This window comes from Mustela nigripes, chromosome 7, assembly GCF_022355385.1.
Source record: "Mustela nigripes isolate SB6536 chromosome 7, MUSNIG.SB6536, whole genome shotgun sequence".
In the NCBI taxonomy this organism is placed as follows: Eukaryota; Metazoa; Chordata; class Mammalia; order Carnivora; family Mustelidae; genus Mustela; species Mustela nigripes.
In genome coordinates this window covers 128,659,043-128,674,506 of record NC_081563.1, presented here as the reverse complement: position 1 = coordinate 128,674,506, position 15,464 = coordinate 128,659,043, and the positions used below count along the sequence as shown (strand labels likewise).

General features: G+C 44.5%; 1 protein-coding gene across 2 annotated transcripts in view; it reads right to left on the bottom strand.

The window, feature by feature from the left end:
• Positions 1–15,464, bottom strand: part of ARFGEF2 (ADP ribosylation factor guanine nucleotide exchange factor 2) — a 101,812-nt gene that overhangs the window by 74,635 nt on the left and 11,713 nt on the right. For both annotated transcript variants that reach the window (XM_059407189.1, XM_059407191.1), the window contains exons 2-6: positions 13,601–13,631; positions 12,856–12,979; positions 5,144–5,290; positions 4,040–4,219; positions 3,124–3,358 (exon numbers count right to left, since the gene is read on the bottom strand). In XM_059407189.1, the coding sequence (XP_059263172.1) occupies positions 3,124–3,358; positions 4,040–4,219; positions 5,144–5,290; positions 12,856–12,979; positions 13,601–13,631 (717 nt within the window). The remainder of the gene's footprint in view (positions 1–3,123; positions 3,359–4,039; positions 4,220–5,143; positions 5,291–12,855; positions 12,980–13,600; positions 13,632–15,464) is intronic.

Below are 15,464 nucleotides of genomic sequence, written 5' to 3'. Positions count from 1 at the left end.
AGGGAAAGAGATGTTCAAGTCTGTTGTGAACTGTCTGCATCTATGCAAATTTCACTGGGAGGCAAATGATCCCAGGAAGGCTGTGGGGAGGGTTCTCAGCAAATTAAATAGGAAAATGTAGGGCGCCTGGGTGGCGTTGTCAGTTGAGCGTTTGCCTCCTGATTCTGGCTGAGGTCATGATCTTGGGGTCCTGGGATCAAGCCCGGTAGGGTTCCATACTCAGCGCAGAGTCTGCTTGGGCTTCTCTCTCCCTTTCCCTCGGCCTCACCCACTCTTGCACTCTCTCTAAAATAGATAAATACATCTTAAAATCAATCAATAAATAAATAGGAAAATATACGTCGAGTGCCCAGTTAGCAAACACGGTGCCTGGCACAGTGACTGGCTAGTTAGGGGCAGTTCTAGGATGTGATGACTACAGGATGGACCCCACAGAAGGGCAGGGTGTGCTCTCCCCCATCACAGAGGCCCTAAAGCCCAGGGCCCTCAGTGGGCCTCAACAGCCTGGACTCCAGCCCAGGGCACCATCTCCCTGCATGGACATCTCCATCACCTGCCTCTTGGGCTATCCTTCCCGCTCAGCTTCCAAGGCTGCTCAACCCCTTCTGAAGAATGTATTCTTTCTTTAGAGCTACATCTTGAGAACAAGAAGCCCCTCACTCTTTTTAAGGGTAACAGCACACCCATTATCTGTGGGTTTGCCATTGGTATTTTTAAAATTTTTTTATTTTATTAACATACAATATATTATTAGCCCTAGGGGTACAGTTCTGTGTATCACCAGGTTTACACACTTCACAGCACTCACCATAGCACATACCTTCCCCAATGTCCATAACCCAACCACCCTCTCCCTATTCCCCTTCCCTCCCGCAACCCTCAGTTTGTTTTGTGAGATTAAGAGTCTCTTATGGTTTGTCTCCCTCCCGATCCCATCTTGTTTTATTTATTCTTTTCCTACCTCCCAAACCCCCCATGTTGCCTCTCAACTTCCTCATATCAGGGAAGTCATATAATTGTCTTTCTCTGATTGACTTTTTTTGCTCAGCATAATACCCTCTAGTTCCATCCACATCGTCGCAAATGGCAAGATTTCATTTCTTTTGATGCCATTTGATGATTAAAGGCAGTCTGATTCCCACATTCTTGGGAGAAGCCTTGCAGGGGGCACCAAGCATTGGCAACAAAACCCACAGCAATATACTAAGTACAAATCACTCTTTTACAGCAGAATTTTAAGTTACTGTGTTTCCGCAAAATGATCTTTTTAGAAGTCAAGTTTTCTTCCCTCATTCATTCCAAAAAAATGTATTTACTGAGTGTCTGCCATGAATGCTGGGCACCATGCCAGTGTTGGGAATATAGTGGTGAACAGAGTGGTCTAGAGCTCCTCCCAGGAATAAGTAAACATAAACTCTTCAGTGGTCTCAGGTAGCAATAAGCGCTATGTAGAGAAGAAAAGTGGCTGATAGGGCAGAAATGTGGGAGCTGCAGAGAGGGTGATCAGTGCGAACTGAGAGACATGAAGATAAACGTGGGGGTTGGGGTGGGCATGAAGTGCAGAGGCACCAACAGCAAGCACGGCACTCCCAAGGCACACTGTGTAGTCAATAAGGGGGAAGGAAGTGTAACGGGATGGGGGGGGCGGCAGGAGTCAGGTCCGGTCACAGACAGCCTCGGCCTTGGAAGTCAAGGGCTGGGCGGGCAGATTTCACTGTGAATGGGAAATTACCAAAGGGCTTTACGCAGAGGGGGGGTCTGTGATCTAATTCATGCATTAAGAGATCACTCTGGCTGCCACAGAGGAAATGGGCTGTAGTGGAAACACCGATGCAGCCAGGGAGACTCGTATTTTTTTCCGCACAGCTATGCTTACTATGTACCAAGTGTTTAAATATTAATTGTTTATTGACTGATCATGGCCTGATAAGGGTTACAGTAAAACCTGGTCCTTGCTCTGAGAGTTTAGAAAGTGAAAATGGCGACAGATCTAGAGGATGGGCCAGGAGTTTCTGAGCACCTTCCCTGAGACACAAGACCTCAGGACTGAGGACACAGCAATTCTGCGCTCACCCAGAGACCAGGACCATTTTTGGTGGCAACTTTCTCTTTTGCCCTTCCCTTGAGTAAACTGATATGGAAAAACCTTCCAGCAACAGCACTTGGTCTGTTCCTGTGTATGCCATGCACGCTAATAATGGAGGAACAAAAGCTGCTCACACACATGTCCTCTCACAGAACATTCTACCAACATAAACTGTTGTCAGTAATGACAGAAGAGATGAGGTATAAAGACAGATCAGGTATTTCATGTAGACCAAGCAGCTAGAGTGAAGATTTACTGCACAAAAATCACTTGGGAAGGGACAGTTCCCCCAAAAATATGAATTTGGGAACTGATTCATACAACCTGCCCAGGTTCATACAACATGCAAACGTTCACACAACATGCCAACATTCACACAACACACAAACATTCACACAACATGCAAACATTCACACAACATGCAAACATTCTGAAATAATCTTATTATAATCCAATCTGCCATTTCTTGCCTAATGTTTCATTTACTTTAAGACTACATTCAGGTGTGGGATGTCTTCATTTAAAAAAGCAAACAAAAACACGTAACGTACTAGGTCACCGGAGAAGAAAACAAAGCTATCTGTCTGTCCATCTGTATGTCCGCCCACCTTCCCGCCTTCTTGCTCCTTTCACAGATGTCTGTGAGTGGCCACTGGCTGCCAAGCCGTGAGCAAGTACAGAGATCCCATGTATATATGACAGAGGGGGTCCCCTTGACCTCCTTGGGGCGAGAAGACAGACACTGAGTGACTAACTACCCAAACAATTAACTACAGGGAGATAACCCAATCCGAAGCCACCGCACAGAGACTGGTGTCAAGAAGCCAGAGCTTGCTGCATTCCAGACACTAGTTAGAGAAAAGCACCCAGCCGACACGGGACAGCAGACACCCTGCTTTAGGGGCTGTGCTCCTCAAATGACGAGCAACGGGGAAGGGGAAGGCCCAGAAAGAAACAAGCTGTTTCCCCTTGAACCGCCCCTCAGCCACAGATGGGTCCCTCGCACGGCGGGAAGATGAATAGTGCCCAGGGTGTACCTGATAGTGATGCGCCTCTTTCTCTGGGTGCATCTCCATTTTCTGAGCTCACTTTTCCAGAACCACTGCTGGCATGTTCGCCGTTGGTTAAATCTGTCTTTTCGGGAGTCGTTGGTTTGCTCTGTGCCTGGCTCTGCTTCAGATGACTGAACTTTGGGGACACTGTTGCAGCTTGGATCACAGGGGACTGGGGTTTTGACGGGATTGGTCTCTCCAATTCTCTGGCCTCCTGCAGCTACAAGGCAACAAAAAAGGGATTCAGTCTAAATGCTCCCCAGCACTGGGGTGCCTGGCTGGCTCAGGCAGTGGAGCCTATGACTCCTGATGTCAGGGTTGTGGGTTCGAGCCCCATATTGGGTATAGCAATAACTTAAAAATAATAAAATCTTAAAAAAAAAAATAGGTCCCAGCATTTTGAGAAGGACCAGAAAATTTGCCAGCCTGAAGGATAACGTTTTAAACAGAAGGATAACATTTTATTATTTTTTTAAATTTTTTTTTAAAAGATTTTTTATTTTATTTATTTGTCATAGAGAGAGAAGCAAGAGCAAGCACAGGCAGACAGAGTGGCAGGCAGAGGCAGAGGGAGAAGCAGGCTCCCTGCCAAGCAAGGAGCCCGATGTGGGACTCGATCCCAGGACGCTGGGATCATGACCTGAGCCGAAGGCAGCCGCTTAACCAACTGAGCCACCCAGGCGTCCCAGAAGGATAACATTTTAAAAAGGAAATAAATTCCCTTGACAAACTCAAAGCAAAATCTGAATGCTGATTCCAAAACCCAAGCTAGATTCTTTCTCTGCTTTTTAAAGCAAGAACAAAAACAGAATTCAGAGGAAGAAGGGATGCACTTTAAAATGAAACTGTTCACACACTGGGCGTGCCGTGCCCGCAGCAGCTGATGACCGCCACCACTCACCACTTGGTTTTCCATGCGCGTGAAAATGACGTTCAGCATCTGAGTGAGGGTAGCCTTGGCAGTGGTTTGATTGATGAGATTTTTGCTGGCCAAATAGATATTGTAACATGTCCTGACTGTCTGCAGGATAGTGCCCTCATGAATTTCAATGTGTGGGGATGTCACCGCTGTCAGAAGAGCCTAAAACAAAAATCCACAAGCTTCACCTTCACAAACGTCCACCTGCCTCCCATCCTCCCACAGCCAAACTTTTCTAGAGGGTTTGGCCTTATTTGGTTTGGTTTTGTAAATGGTAAGAAGATGGCTCTGCAAAGCAAAACTCCCTATTGCTCTGAGTTTAAAGATAATTATTAACCTATAAAATTCAAATTATTTGCCATAATCAAGTTGTGTTGAAGAGGACTTTCTATCAATATACTTTTTTAAGAGGCAAAAACACAGTTCTCTCAGAAGGGAAACCGCTTTATCTTGGTCTCACTTATATTAATCATTGAATAGACAGGTTTTGATAGGCAGTCAATGTCCCAGTTCCCTGGAGGGTTTTCAAGAGAGGTTCAACGGCGGCTAACAGGGAGCCATCCCGCACAAAGCTAGCACAGTCAGGACTTCAGATCTGGAACGCTGGCTACAGCACTCCCAATCCTGTTCTCCCGACAAGAAGACGGTACTGTCACATGCCAAACCACTTCTGGCAGTGGAAATGGAACAGGGAAATGGAATGGGGGAGGGATGGAGCAGGACAAGAGGACAAGGGGCACATCGGGGTAAGATTATCCAAGACCCACTGAGAAATGGCAGACCCGGAATCCAGGATTTCAAGGAGAAAAGCCCAGAGGATTTCAAGCCCACTCAATTGCCAACCAATTTACATTGTTATTAGGGCAAATGTTTACTTTGGAAACACACCTGGTTCCACTTTTCTTGTCTCAGTCTGTGCTAATAAATTCTGACACTTAACAAAAGATCTAAGCAACGCTAACACTCTTCTGCTTCAGCTCAGGACCACCTGAGACAACTAACACATGGTAAATCAGAAACCCAAATTCCCAAGGGAGACTAGCTTTCGTATTCAAAAATCCAGACCAGGCCAACAAACAGAAATACCTTAATTATTTGTAACTGAACTCCTTCATCGGTCTGAGGGCCCTGAAAACAGTTGCAAATGGTTTCCACGATCCTGTCGATGAGCCGCTTCCCCGGGGCTCCACTGTCCGGGGCATTGCCAGTGATGTGCCCATATGCGATGAGTTTCTAAATGCAGAAAGAACAGAGATGAAAGGTTTCTGCCTGGCCAGGATTGAGGCTGCCCACGGCAACAAAAGACAGGCAGTAGTAAGCTTGGCCTTAACTTCTGGTTCCCACAGACCCCTCGGCTTCCCTGGGGCATGGCAGGCACAGCCACCCTATGGCTGCAGAGTTCACCCCCTTCCCACTCTCCCACATCTCCCACGGCAGAAGAGCCCCAGGCGAAAGCTTATCCAGTGGAACAGGCAAGGTGTAGAACAGTCACAGGTACACAACCACTAGTGTGAAAAACTGATGGCCTAGGGCGCCTGGGTGGCTCAGTGGATTAAGCCGCTGCCTTCAGCTCGGGTCATGATCTCAGGGTCCTGGGATCGAGTCCCACATTGGGCTCTCTGCTCAGCAGGGAGCCTGCTTCCCTCTCTCTCTGCCTGCCTCTCTGCTTACTTGTGATCTCTGTCTGTCAAATAAATAAATAAAATCTTAAAAAAAAAAACAAAAACAAACTGATGGCCTAAAAGCTATACATAATGGAGACAGGAAGTAGGTGGTGGTTTAGAGAGAACAGGGTAATGGTTGCTGATGAACCCAGGGTTTCTTTCTCAGGTGGTAAAGATGTGGGGAATGAATGCACAAGTTCGTCAATGTACAAAAATCACTGCCTTGTACACTTCCAATGGGTGACTTGTATGCATGTGAATTATATCACGAGCTGTTAAAAACCATACATATGGGTGTTTTTTTTCTTTTTAAAAGGAAAGATACATAAGAAACAACCCATAATGTGTTTTGCTGGAGGGCGAACTCAATTGTGCACTTATGTTATCAAACGTGTGTCAACCCAGTGGCGGAAGAAGTGGGGGGCTGCCTGGGCCACGCCTTTGTGGTAGGGCTACTGACTGGCTTGGACAAGTGCTGCCTTTCCGAGGCCTGTGCCATCTCACTTAGGACCTGGATTTCACCGTGGAGAATCTGAAAGTTGGAAAGGAAGTCAAAGGTTAGGGGCAGGATGATTTCCAAGCCTGGCCACGTCTCAGCGTCACCTGAGGGAGCCCCTGACAAACACAGACTCCCAGACCTCAGTGAATCAGAACTTCTGGGGGACAGCCTGGTCATCAGTGTTTTTCTCCAAGCTGTCCAGGTTATTTTGAGAGTCGACCAGATAAAAGAATCACTCTTCTAACACAACCCCTCTAGGATATGTGAATTTGAAGGCATCCTCTGCTTCCACTGACTTAAAGACTCTTTTAAAGATGCTGCTCTGTTCTCTGTTCTTTATCCTCTCTGGTTCCTAATTTGTCATCTCCTTGCTTCTACATGCACAAAGTGACATATGGGCCTGAGGTTATCTACGGTGCCACCACCACGATGCTGGGAAGACCTGACGCTTCACAGAGGCCCAACTCCATTTCTCAACAGCTTTCCCCCCATCATTATTAGCTCGGGAAGCACCACCATCCAGCAAGCAGAACAAGCTGGGTGAAGAGAGAGTGGCTGAGGCCAGAACCGGATCCTGCTAAACCGGGTGACTGAACGAGGAGGAGAGGTCTGTGCACCCTCTGCCGATCAAGTCCAATCCAGAGGGCACCAGAAGGGGCAAGGGATGGGAGCAGGGGTGCGGCAGATACAGACAGTGGGGACGGTGCTGAAATGTGTTTCTGAAAAACAGCTCAAGATGCCCTAAACTACCTCAATCCTCTCCCTGCTGCTGGACGTGCAGGCTTCTGAAGCAGGCAGTGCTGGCCACCTGGTAAGTGAACTCTGGTTTTTGACATTGCTTATGCCTTACCCCTAATGGTGCACAAGCCCGTCTGGAGCACCAGATTATGAGTGGGATGGTTCTGAACTCCTAAAATGTGAATATTGAAAAATAGGCCCCTTAGAACCCAGCAACGATGTTGCAAAGCAAGGACAGAAGTGAACTACTATTGAATTCAAATATGAGAAAGGACTGGAAGGAGTCTCTCTCTTCTACAGGCTGAGAGCACCTGCCCCTTCAAGTGGGACAGGGTTTTAAAGTGGCTTTACTCCCTTGTCTGCGCAGTGACACAGGACCAGAAGAAAGCAGAGTTCCTGCATCCTTGGGTATTTCTACTTTGGCTCTCTTAAACCTCCTTGGGCCAGATATTGGCCTGGGCACCGGAGGTACAACAGGGAATAAGACGGTCCTTCTTCTCCTGGAGTTTGTATTCTCCAGGGCAGGGGCAGACCAAAGCCAAAGGTCCTGGCTGGGATCTCCAGGGCCCTGTCTGATTTGTAGACTCTTAAAAAACAAAAAAAAAAAACCAAAAAAACAAACAAACAAAAAAACAAGTTGCAATGATAATGCACAGCATTATCTCATTTTTGGAAAATAAAAACTACGTGACTGTGTATTCTTGTAAATGTACAGAAAAAAGCCCAGCAACATAGCTGAGGTCCAGCAGCGTGGTTGGCAAGCTCCCTTGAGGAAAGGGCTTTGCACAGTGAGTGGCGTGGAAAGTTACTGGCAGGTTTAAGGATTAACATGATGTGGTACATTCCTAAAGGGCCCCTCCAGTTCCTGCATGGAGAACTGCCTGGACGGCCACAGGAGTGGGAGCAGGGGACCAGTGAGGCTACGGCAGCTGTCCAGGAGGAAGACGCTGGTGGCTTGGACTCTGGGAGGATGACATGGATAAAGGGTAGAAAATCCTGCTTTATTCCTCGTTGATGGGATGAGATGGGAAAAGGGCAGAGGAGGGAGGCCTCCAGGCAGCTGGCTCACGGACCTTATGTCCAAGGAGGCTGCCTGCACACGGATGTTCACTTTACTCTATTTGTCAATGCCCCTCTACAGGAGAAGAGCTAAATAAAATGATGGCATAACATACCATGTATCAGTCAAAAGGATGCACGCAGCCATACAGCTAGATCTTAAAAACGCTGTGGAAAGCGAAAAGCAAGCTCCAGAACACCTGAAACTTACATACCCTTATATGTCAACTATACTCCAATGATAAAGACTTCTAAAAAATTATTTTAAAGAAAAGTATTGAATACATAATGATGAAGAGTGTAGATATGGGAGAAATTGTGAGGGTGAAACATGACTGACTTGTGTCTGAAAAACACAGAACCCTCATCATATTTGGTCCTCGTCATCGCCTATGGAGGCAAATGGCACTATTGTCACTCTATGAGGATTCCGGACTCCGGAAAGGTTAAAGAACTTGTCCCAGGTGTCTCAGTGACATGTTAAGCCAATATATAAATGCTAAGCTATCTGTGACCTGCCTGTGCTCTTTAGCCTTGACTTATTTTCCTCCTTTATGGACAAGAAGTTGTATTAGGTTGGGTCATATGAAGTTCCTGATATGTTTTTCACTCCATGAGAATGACAATTTCATGTGGTTCAACCTAAAATATTATTAAAATGAGAAATTCCTCATATCCAACTAACATTCTAAAGATGCAAGTAAATGAGGGAAACTTGTCAAGTTCATAAAATAAAAATCTACCACCCACAGGCAAGAAAAAAAACAAACAAGAAAGGAAAAAAGCAGTTGACCTGACAGGCAACTGAGCTTGGGGCTAGTGGTCTAAGGGATTTCAGCCTTATTGTAAAGTTCTAAAAAAACTTTTAATAGAAATTGTAGCCATATACAACTTTTATACAATTATGAATGGATTTTACAATGTACTTTAAAACCCCGAAGTTTTTCAGAAATAAGAACTAAAAGATAATGCCTGTGGTATGAATAAAGGACAGATGAGATCAGTGGTTTCCTACAGCCCTCACTGGGACATAGAAAGAAAATACTACAATTCTATTCTTATTTTTTAAAATCTTTTTAAAAGTTCTATTTTTGTATGTTTATAATATATGTAATGTAATAGTAGTACAAGTATATAATGTTACCAGTGAAGAAATACGAATACATTAGAAGGCTATTCTCAGAAAAAATCTGGTTACTGACATATGCCCAGGGAACTTGGGAGATCACACACTGACTAAGGCGAGACAGAACCTAATGCTCCTCCCCTGGGGGTGGGTTTGGGGTGGGGGAAACGTGTGGCAGACCAGGTGCTGAAAGGAAGGAATAAAGAAAATCTTTATCTTTTGGTAGAAGTGAGCTGCAGGAGAACTCTCGAGGTTTCTCTCAGTGGGAAGAGGGAACTCTAAGCTAACTGTGTTCCAGACAAACCAAACCCATCGCCCCTCTGCCACCCCATCCCCTCTCCAAGCTCAGAGAAGGATGCCTTTAAATGGCCAGAGTAGAACATGGATGTGCCTGCACTGACTTCAATTCTGCTCAAACCAACCTTTGCCCCTGGACACTGGCCTTCTATTTCCAAGACGGAAGTCACCTCTCCCACACTGGGAAAAGCCGGTCGAGCAGGCTTGGCAAGGACAACGTCCAAGAGCAAATGAAATTTTCATTCAGGATTCCAGGGAGCACTGGGTCACTTTCTCATGTCGTAAAAAGGACGACACAGCTTGCATTTTGTATAATGACCAAAGAAATCTGAGTATACCTACTACATCACAGAGAACTTCTAATCCAACCGAAAGAAAAAAAAAAAAGAGCTAATCTTATGTTGTAGGCTTCAAGACACTCTCATATTTATAGCTTGAATAAGGACAGTGGGCCGAAGTTGAGCAGGATATCAATATTTCTGTTCCAGAGTTCCAAAAACAGACTATTTCCAGGAAAATATAGAACATAAAATATCAACAGCACATTTTTAATCAAAGGGCCAGAACCACAGAGTAGCAGTTAAGAGTAGTGGTCAGCAACCCTTTTTCTGTAAAGAACCAAATTTTTAGGCTTTCTGGTCTCTGTTCCAATAACTCAACTCAGCTGTAGTAGAGGGAGAACAGCCAGAGATAATAAACAATGGGCACAGCTGTTGCTATGCACTGAAGTGTTTGTGTCCCCCTGTTCCTGTGTTGAAGCCTGGCTCCCAATGAGGTGGTATTAGGAGGCAAGGCCTTTGGGAGGTGATTGGGTTTAGGTTAAGATCACAAAGGTGGGTCTTCATGATGGGATCAGTGCCCTAGAAGAAGAGAAGGTATATCTAGTGTGTTCTCTCTGCAATGTGAGGGCACAGCTGACAACACTCAACCGTCTACAAACCAGGAAGAGCGCTCTTACCAGGAAATGAATAAGCTAGCACCCTGATCTTGCCCTCTCCAGCCTCCAGAACTGAGGGAAATAAATATCTCCTGCTTAAGCCACCTAGTCTGTGGTATTCGGTTATATTAGCCTGATTAGTTTCCAAAAAAACTTTACTTACAAAAGCAGGTGGCAGGCCAGATTTGGCTTATAAATGTAGTTTAACAAGCCCTGGTTGAGAATTCAGACGGCGTTGGCCGAGTTCTAGATATTCACCCCATTCGACCACTTCCTGGGCAGGGGGAGCTTGGTAGGGCTGGTCACTTTATTCTTTATTTGGAATTCTCAATTTCAAAATGAGGATGAGAGTTAAGTCAGTGTTGCTGGGAAGATTAAACATGATGCTATGGACAGAGCATTGAGCACAGGGCCCAGCACAGGCCAGGGACTCAACAGCCACTGTTCTTAGTACATCGGTAATGTTAACTGTCAGCCCCAGCTTCAGAACTAGACTGTAACATGAGAAGAAAACAACTAAATTTAAACTTATGCCAAATTTCCTCAGAAAATTTCACAGCAACAAATATTTTAGGACGGAAGGGGGACTTGGACCTGCCAGTTAAGAATTCTTGGCTCATGATATGTTTCACATAGGACAATCTGTACAGAATTATATTGAATGAGAAAATAGCTTTTCATTTGGAAGAACTGCTTCTGTGAAGAAACTGTCACCAACTTTCAAGTACAGATATATCAAAGGAGCAAGATTAATAGAGTAAATATTAGACTGGAGATGCCAAAAACGTGGCATGCCCACTGCTACTTGGCAGCCTGTGCCTCAGCAGACATCAGCAATCGATCACTGTACTTCCTCAAGAAACCCAGATGACACTTCAAATAGCTTTTCTTTTCTTTTTTTTACGATTTTATTTAACCATTTTTATAAAGAGAGAGTGTGCATGCCACACAAGCAGGGGGAAGGGCAGAGGCACAGGGAGAAACAGGCTTCCTGCTGAGCAAGGGCTCAAGGAGCCCGATGCGGGACTTGATCCCAGGACCCCGGGATCATGACCAGAGCCGAAGGAAGATGCCTAACGGACTGAGCCACCCAGATGTCCCCAGATAGCTTTTCAACCCAGCTTCTGAGCAAACATAATATAGAACCTATTCACTATGCCTGTTCTAGAAAGTACTGGTAAATTTTGGACCTCTGGATATAATTTTTTAATTTATCAAGCTTTTTCCACTGATGTGTAGGTTTCCTGCTGCGGTTAAGGATAAAGGTGAGGTAACCAGAAACCTCAGGAGTAGATCTTAAAAAAATATATAAGAATGTTGGACCAGGAATTAAGAAACCCAAGTTGTAGCCCTGTTTTTGTCTTTCATACCTGCATTATTACTGGACAAATCATCTTAACTTCTCTAGTCGCTTCCTCATCAATCAAAGGTAACTTATCACAAAGTCACTGTGGCTCTCACATAGTCGATTCTTATCATTCCCAGATCCTGTATTTGCAAATGTACCCATTCAACTAAAATTTATTTGTAAGCGCCAAGTCAATACTTGCGGCACTTTCGCAATCATGTGTGGACACACGCAGAGCAGTGAAAAAAAATCAAATCACTTGATGCACACATTCTCAGCCGAGGTCAAACAATGAGACACTCTATCTTCTGCTTTCAGCTCTTCTACTGGGAGCAGTATCTTTTCTGTAGCCTATTTCCTGCCACTTTTTATTTTTTTTAATTCTTTGCTTTTTTTGTCCATTTCATTGTTTGGTGATTTTTTTTTGCCATTTAAAATGGTCCCTAAGCACCATGCTGAAGTGCTGTGTACTGTCCCTAAGAGCAAGAAGGCAATGATGTGCCTTTACAGAGAAATTACATGTTAGGCGAGCTTTGTTCAGGCACGTGTAACACTGCTGCTGACTGTAGGTGTTAGTGAATCATTAAGATATAGTAAAGAAGGAGTCTTTAAACAGAAACACACAAAGAACAAAGTTATGTATTGCTTTATATATTGATCAGCTGATGAACATGCTGACGCCAGAGGCTCACAGGCACCTTATCCTGTATTTCCTGTGGGAACAATGGTTCAGTATATGCTTATTCCACATTCACAAGGTCTTTAGAGAATATTACCACAAATGATGAATAATGATTATATCTATTTCTCTATTTGATATTCTGAACTTTAGTACCATCAAGAAAGAGGTGGCATAGAAATATTGCACATGCCCACGTGTACCCCCATTTCCAACTAATTCTAAAGGTTTCAGTTAGAAAAACATACATAAGAGAGTACAACAAAGTACTTCCAGGGGAACACATTCTTGTTCTGGCTGAGGAGGTCGGACCCCTTACCCTTCCCTCCCTCATGAAACTTCCAAAAAGAACACGCTCCCTCCTCCATCAGCCTGGAGGCACAATCCTCTGCAAGGACCGCCAGTGGCTTGGAGAAAACCCTCTTTACACCACCAAGTTTCAACACGGTACCTGCAAGCAGTCGAGGGACGTGCTGACCACCCGTGGGGACTTGGACTGGCAAGCTAGCTCAAACGGAAGGAAATACTTGTCAGCTTCAATGAAGTTCGCCTTTGGTGGTGCGGCAGCGCCAAGCCTAGGGAAAAAGCAGAAGAGGGCCAGAGAGGGGAAGTGAAAAAAAAACAAAAAATCTGCTTTTCCTATACCTCTAACTTCCCATCCCACTTCCCAGTGCCCCTAAACTGCGTCTGCAGGGTGAGACCATTAAAAACGGAAACACATGTGTTAGGACAAATGCCCAAAATGTCACAGGCAAAAGCAAGGTCTCTGATTAGCGAGCTATGTCGACAGCATCCTGGACTGAATGCTGACATCAGCCATGTTCTGAATCACGACCAACTGGCTTTTTAACTATGAAGACGAGGAGCAGCCACTTCCAGGGCAAGCTGTCTTCCTGCCCAAGGAAGCAGGACATACAGGCCAAGGGTTTTGCCTCGCCTGTCAAGAAAAGCTACAGCAGCATGAACTTGATCTACTTTATCCTTTCCTGAAAATGTGCAGTTATTGGGTTGGTAACCTACTAACCTAGCATCTGTTCAAACACATCCAGAGTCCTGCCCTGTGCTGGCACTGTGCTAGGAGAGTGTGTGCCACCTGGGAGCTATGAAATATGAGAGAACATGCACAGAAAGGGGTCCCCACGGCCACTACCTACTCCCTTAATACCATATTTCAGCAAGGAGAAGAGCTTACTTACCTCTGCTTTTCTATTTCTGCTTTAATTTCATCTGATGGGGAAGAAAGAAAGCCATGTTAGGAGCATGTAACATTTATATGAAAGAAAACTTTACTGAAAGATACTTAGAAAATATTAAAAAGAATGTTTATGAGCTTTTAAAGAATGAAATGCTGATATGAAATAATAAAAAGTGACAGTAATAATAGCTAACACGGACATAGAGGTTACTCTGTGTTAGGTATTGCTCTAAGTACTTTACATACTTTTATTTACTTAACTCTCCAAACAATCCTATGAGGTGGGTGGTATTTACCTCCATCTTAAAATGAGCAGGACCTCTCAACCGAGACACTACTGACATGGCGACCCCAGGGAACAGGTGACCCATGGGGCAGTCCTGTGCTCTGTAGAATGTTCAGCAACATCCCTGTCTTCTACCAAACCGGGTGCCAGGAGCAACCTCCTGCAGTCTGGAAAACCAAAAATGTCTCTAGACATGGCTGATAGTCTCCTGGGGCAAAACTGCCCCAGCTGAGAATCACTGATTCAGATGAGAAGCTATAGCACAGAAAGGTCAGGTGACTTGCCTCGTGTGATGTATCAGGAACTAGGGAACCAGAATTTGAACCCAGGCATTTTGGCCCCATAGTCCAATGTTCTAACTATTTCCCCATTCTGTAAAATATATGTTAATGATAGCTACCACACTATTATGGTCATGGAATAACATTTCAACTGTGTAAAAATATGTACAGAAGATTGGCAACAAACAGAACAAAAATCTGTGTTAAGAAAATGACTATTTTTTCTTTTTTCACATTTTCCATGATAAGCATATATACTTTGTTATTTTTATAGACAAGGTTTTTTTAACCTAAAAAAATTTTTTTAATTTAATTAAAAAATGTTTAAAAAGATTTTATTTATTTGACAGACAGAGATCACAAGTAGGCAGAGAGGCAGGGAGGAAGAGAGAGAGAGGAAAGGAAGCAGACTCCGCAGTGAGCAGAGAGCCTGATACGGGGCTCGATCTCAGGACCCTGGGATCATGACCTGAGCCAAAGGCAAAGGCTTTAACCCACTAAGCCACCCAGGTGCCCCTTTATTTAAAATTTTTAATTTTAATTAGGTAACACCTAAAACTCTACCATCTTAACCATTTTTTAAATGTATAGCTCAGTATACTGACTGCACTCATACTGTTGTGCTAAAGCATATGTAATTTTTATGAATTAATTAAAAATTTTTTACCATGGAGATTATAACAACTACCCAGTAAAGGTTATAGAAATGAAGTGTCATTTTTCACAAATCACAACCTCAAAGATTTGGTCTCATTTCCAGGGGAACAAGGTTCTGTGCCCTGGAAACAAGAGAACACTCCATCCAGATACAGAGAGAAGCCTCCTCAACCCCTCCATCAGATGTACTCCTGCACACTGGGCTCAACATATTCTCAAAGCGCCACTGAAATAAGTCTGCACTGTATGCGATGTATTTAGATATCTCCAAAAGGGCAGCCTTTTCATAGTCTGTGGAGAACCAGTGGTTTAGATATGGCATTTGTTATCCCAGCAACACAGTTTGGTAATTACAAATTTCCTTTTCTTGGAGAACTCCTGTTTTAGACCAAGCTAGGAAGTGAACACTGAACCAGATAGACTCACTAGAGGTGGCAATTTCTTTCTTTCTTTTTTTTTTTTTTAAAGATTTTATTTGGGGCGCCTGGGTGGCTCAGTGGGTTAAGCCACTGCCTTCGGCTCAGGTCATGATCTCAGGGTCCTGGGATCGAGTCCCGCATCGGGCTCTCTGCTCGGCAGGGAGCCTGCTTCCCTCTCTCTCTCTCTCTCTGCCTGCCTCTCCATCTACTTGTGATTTCTCT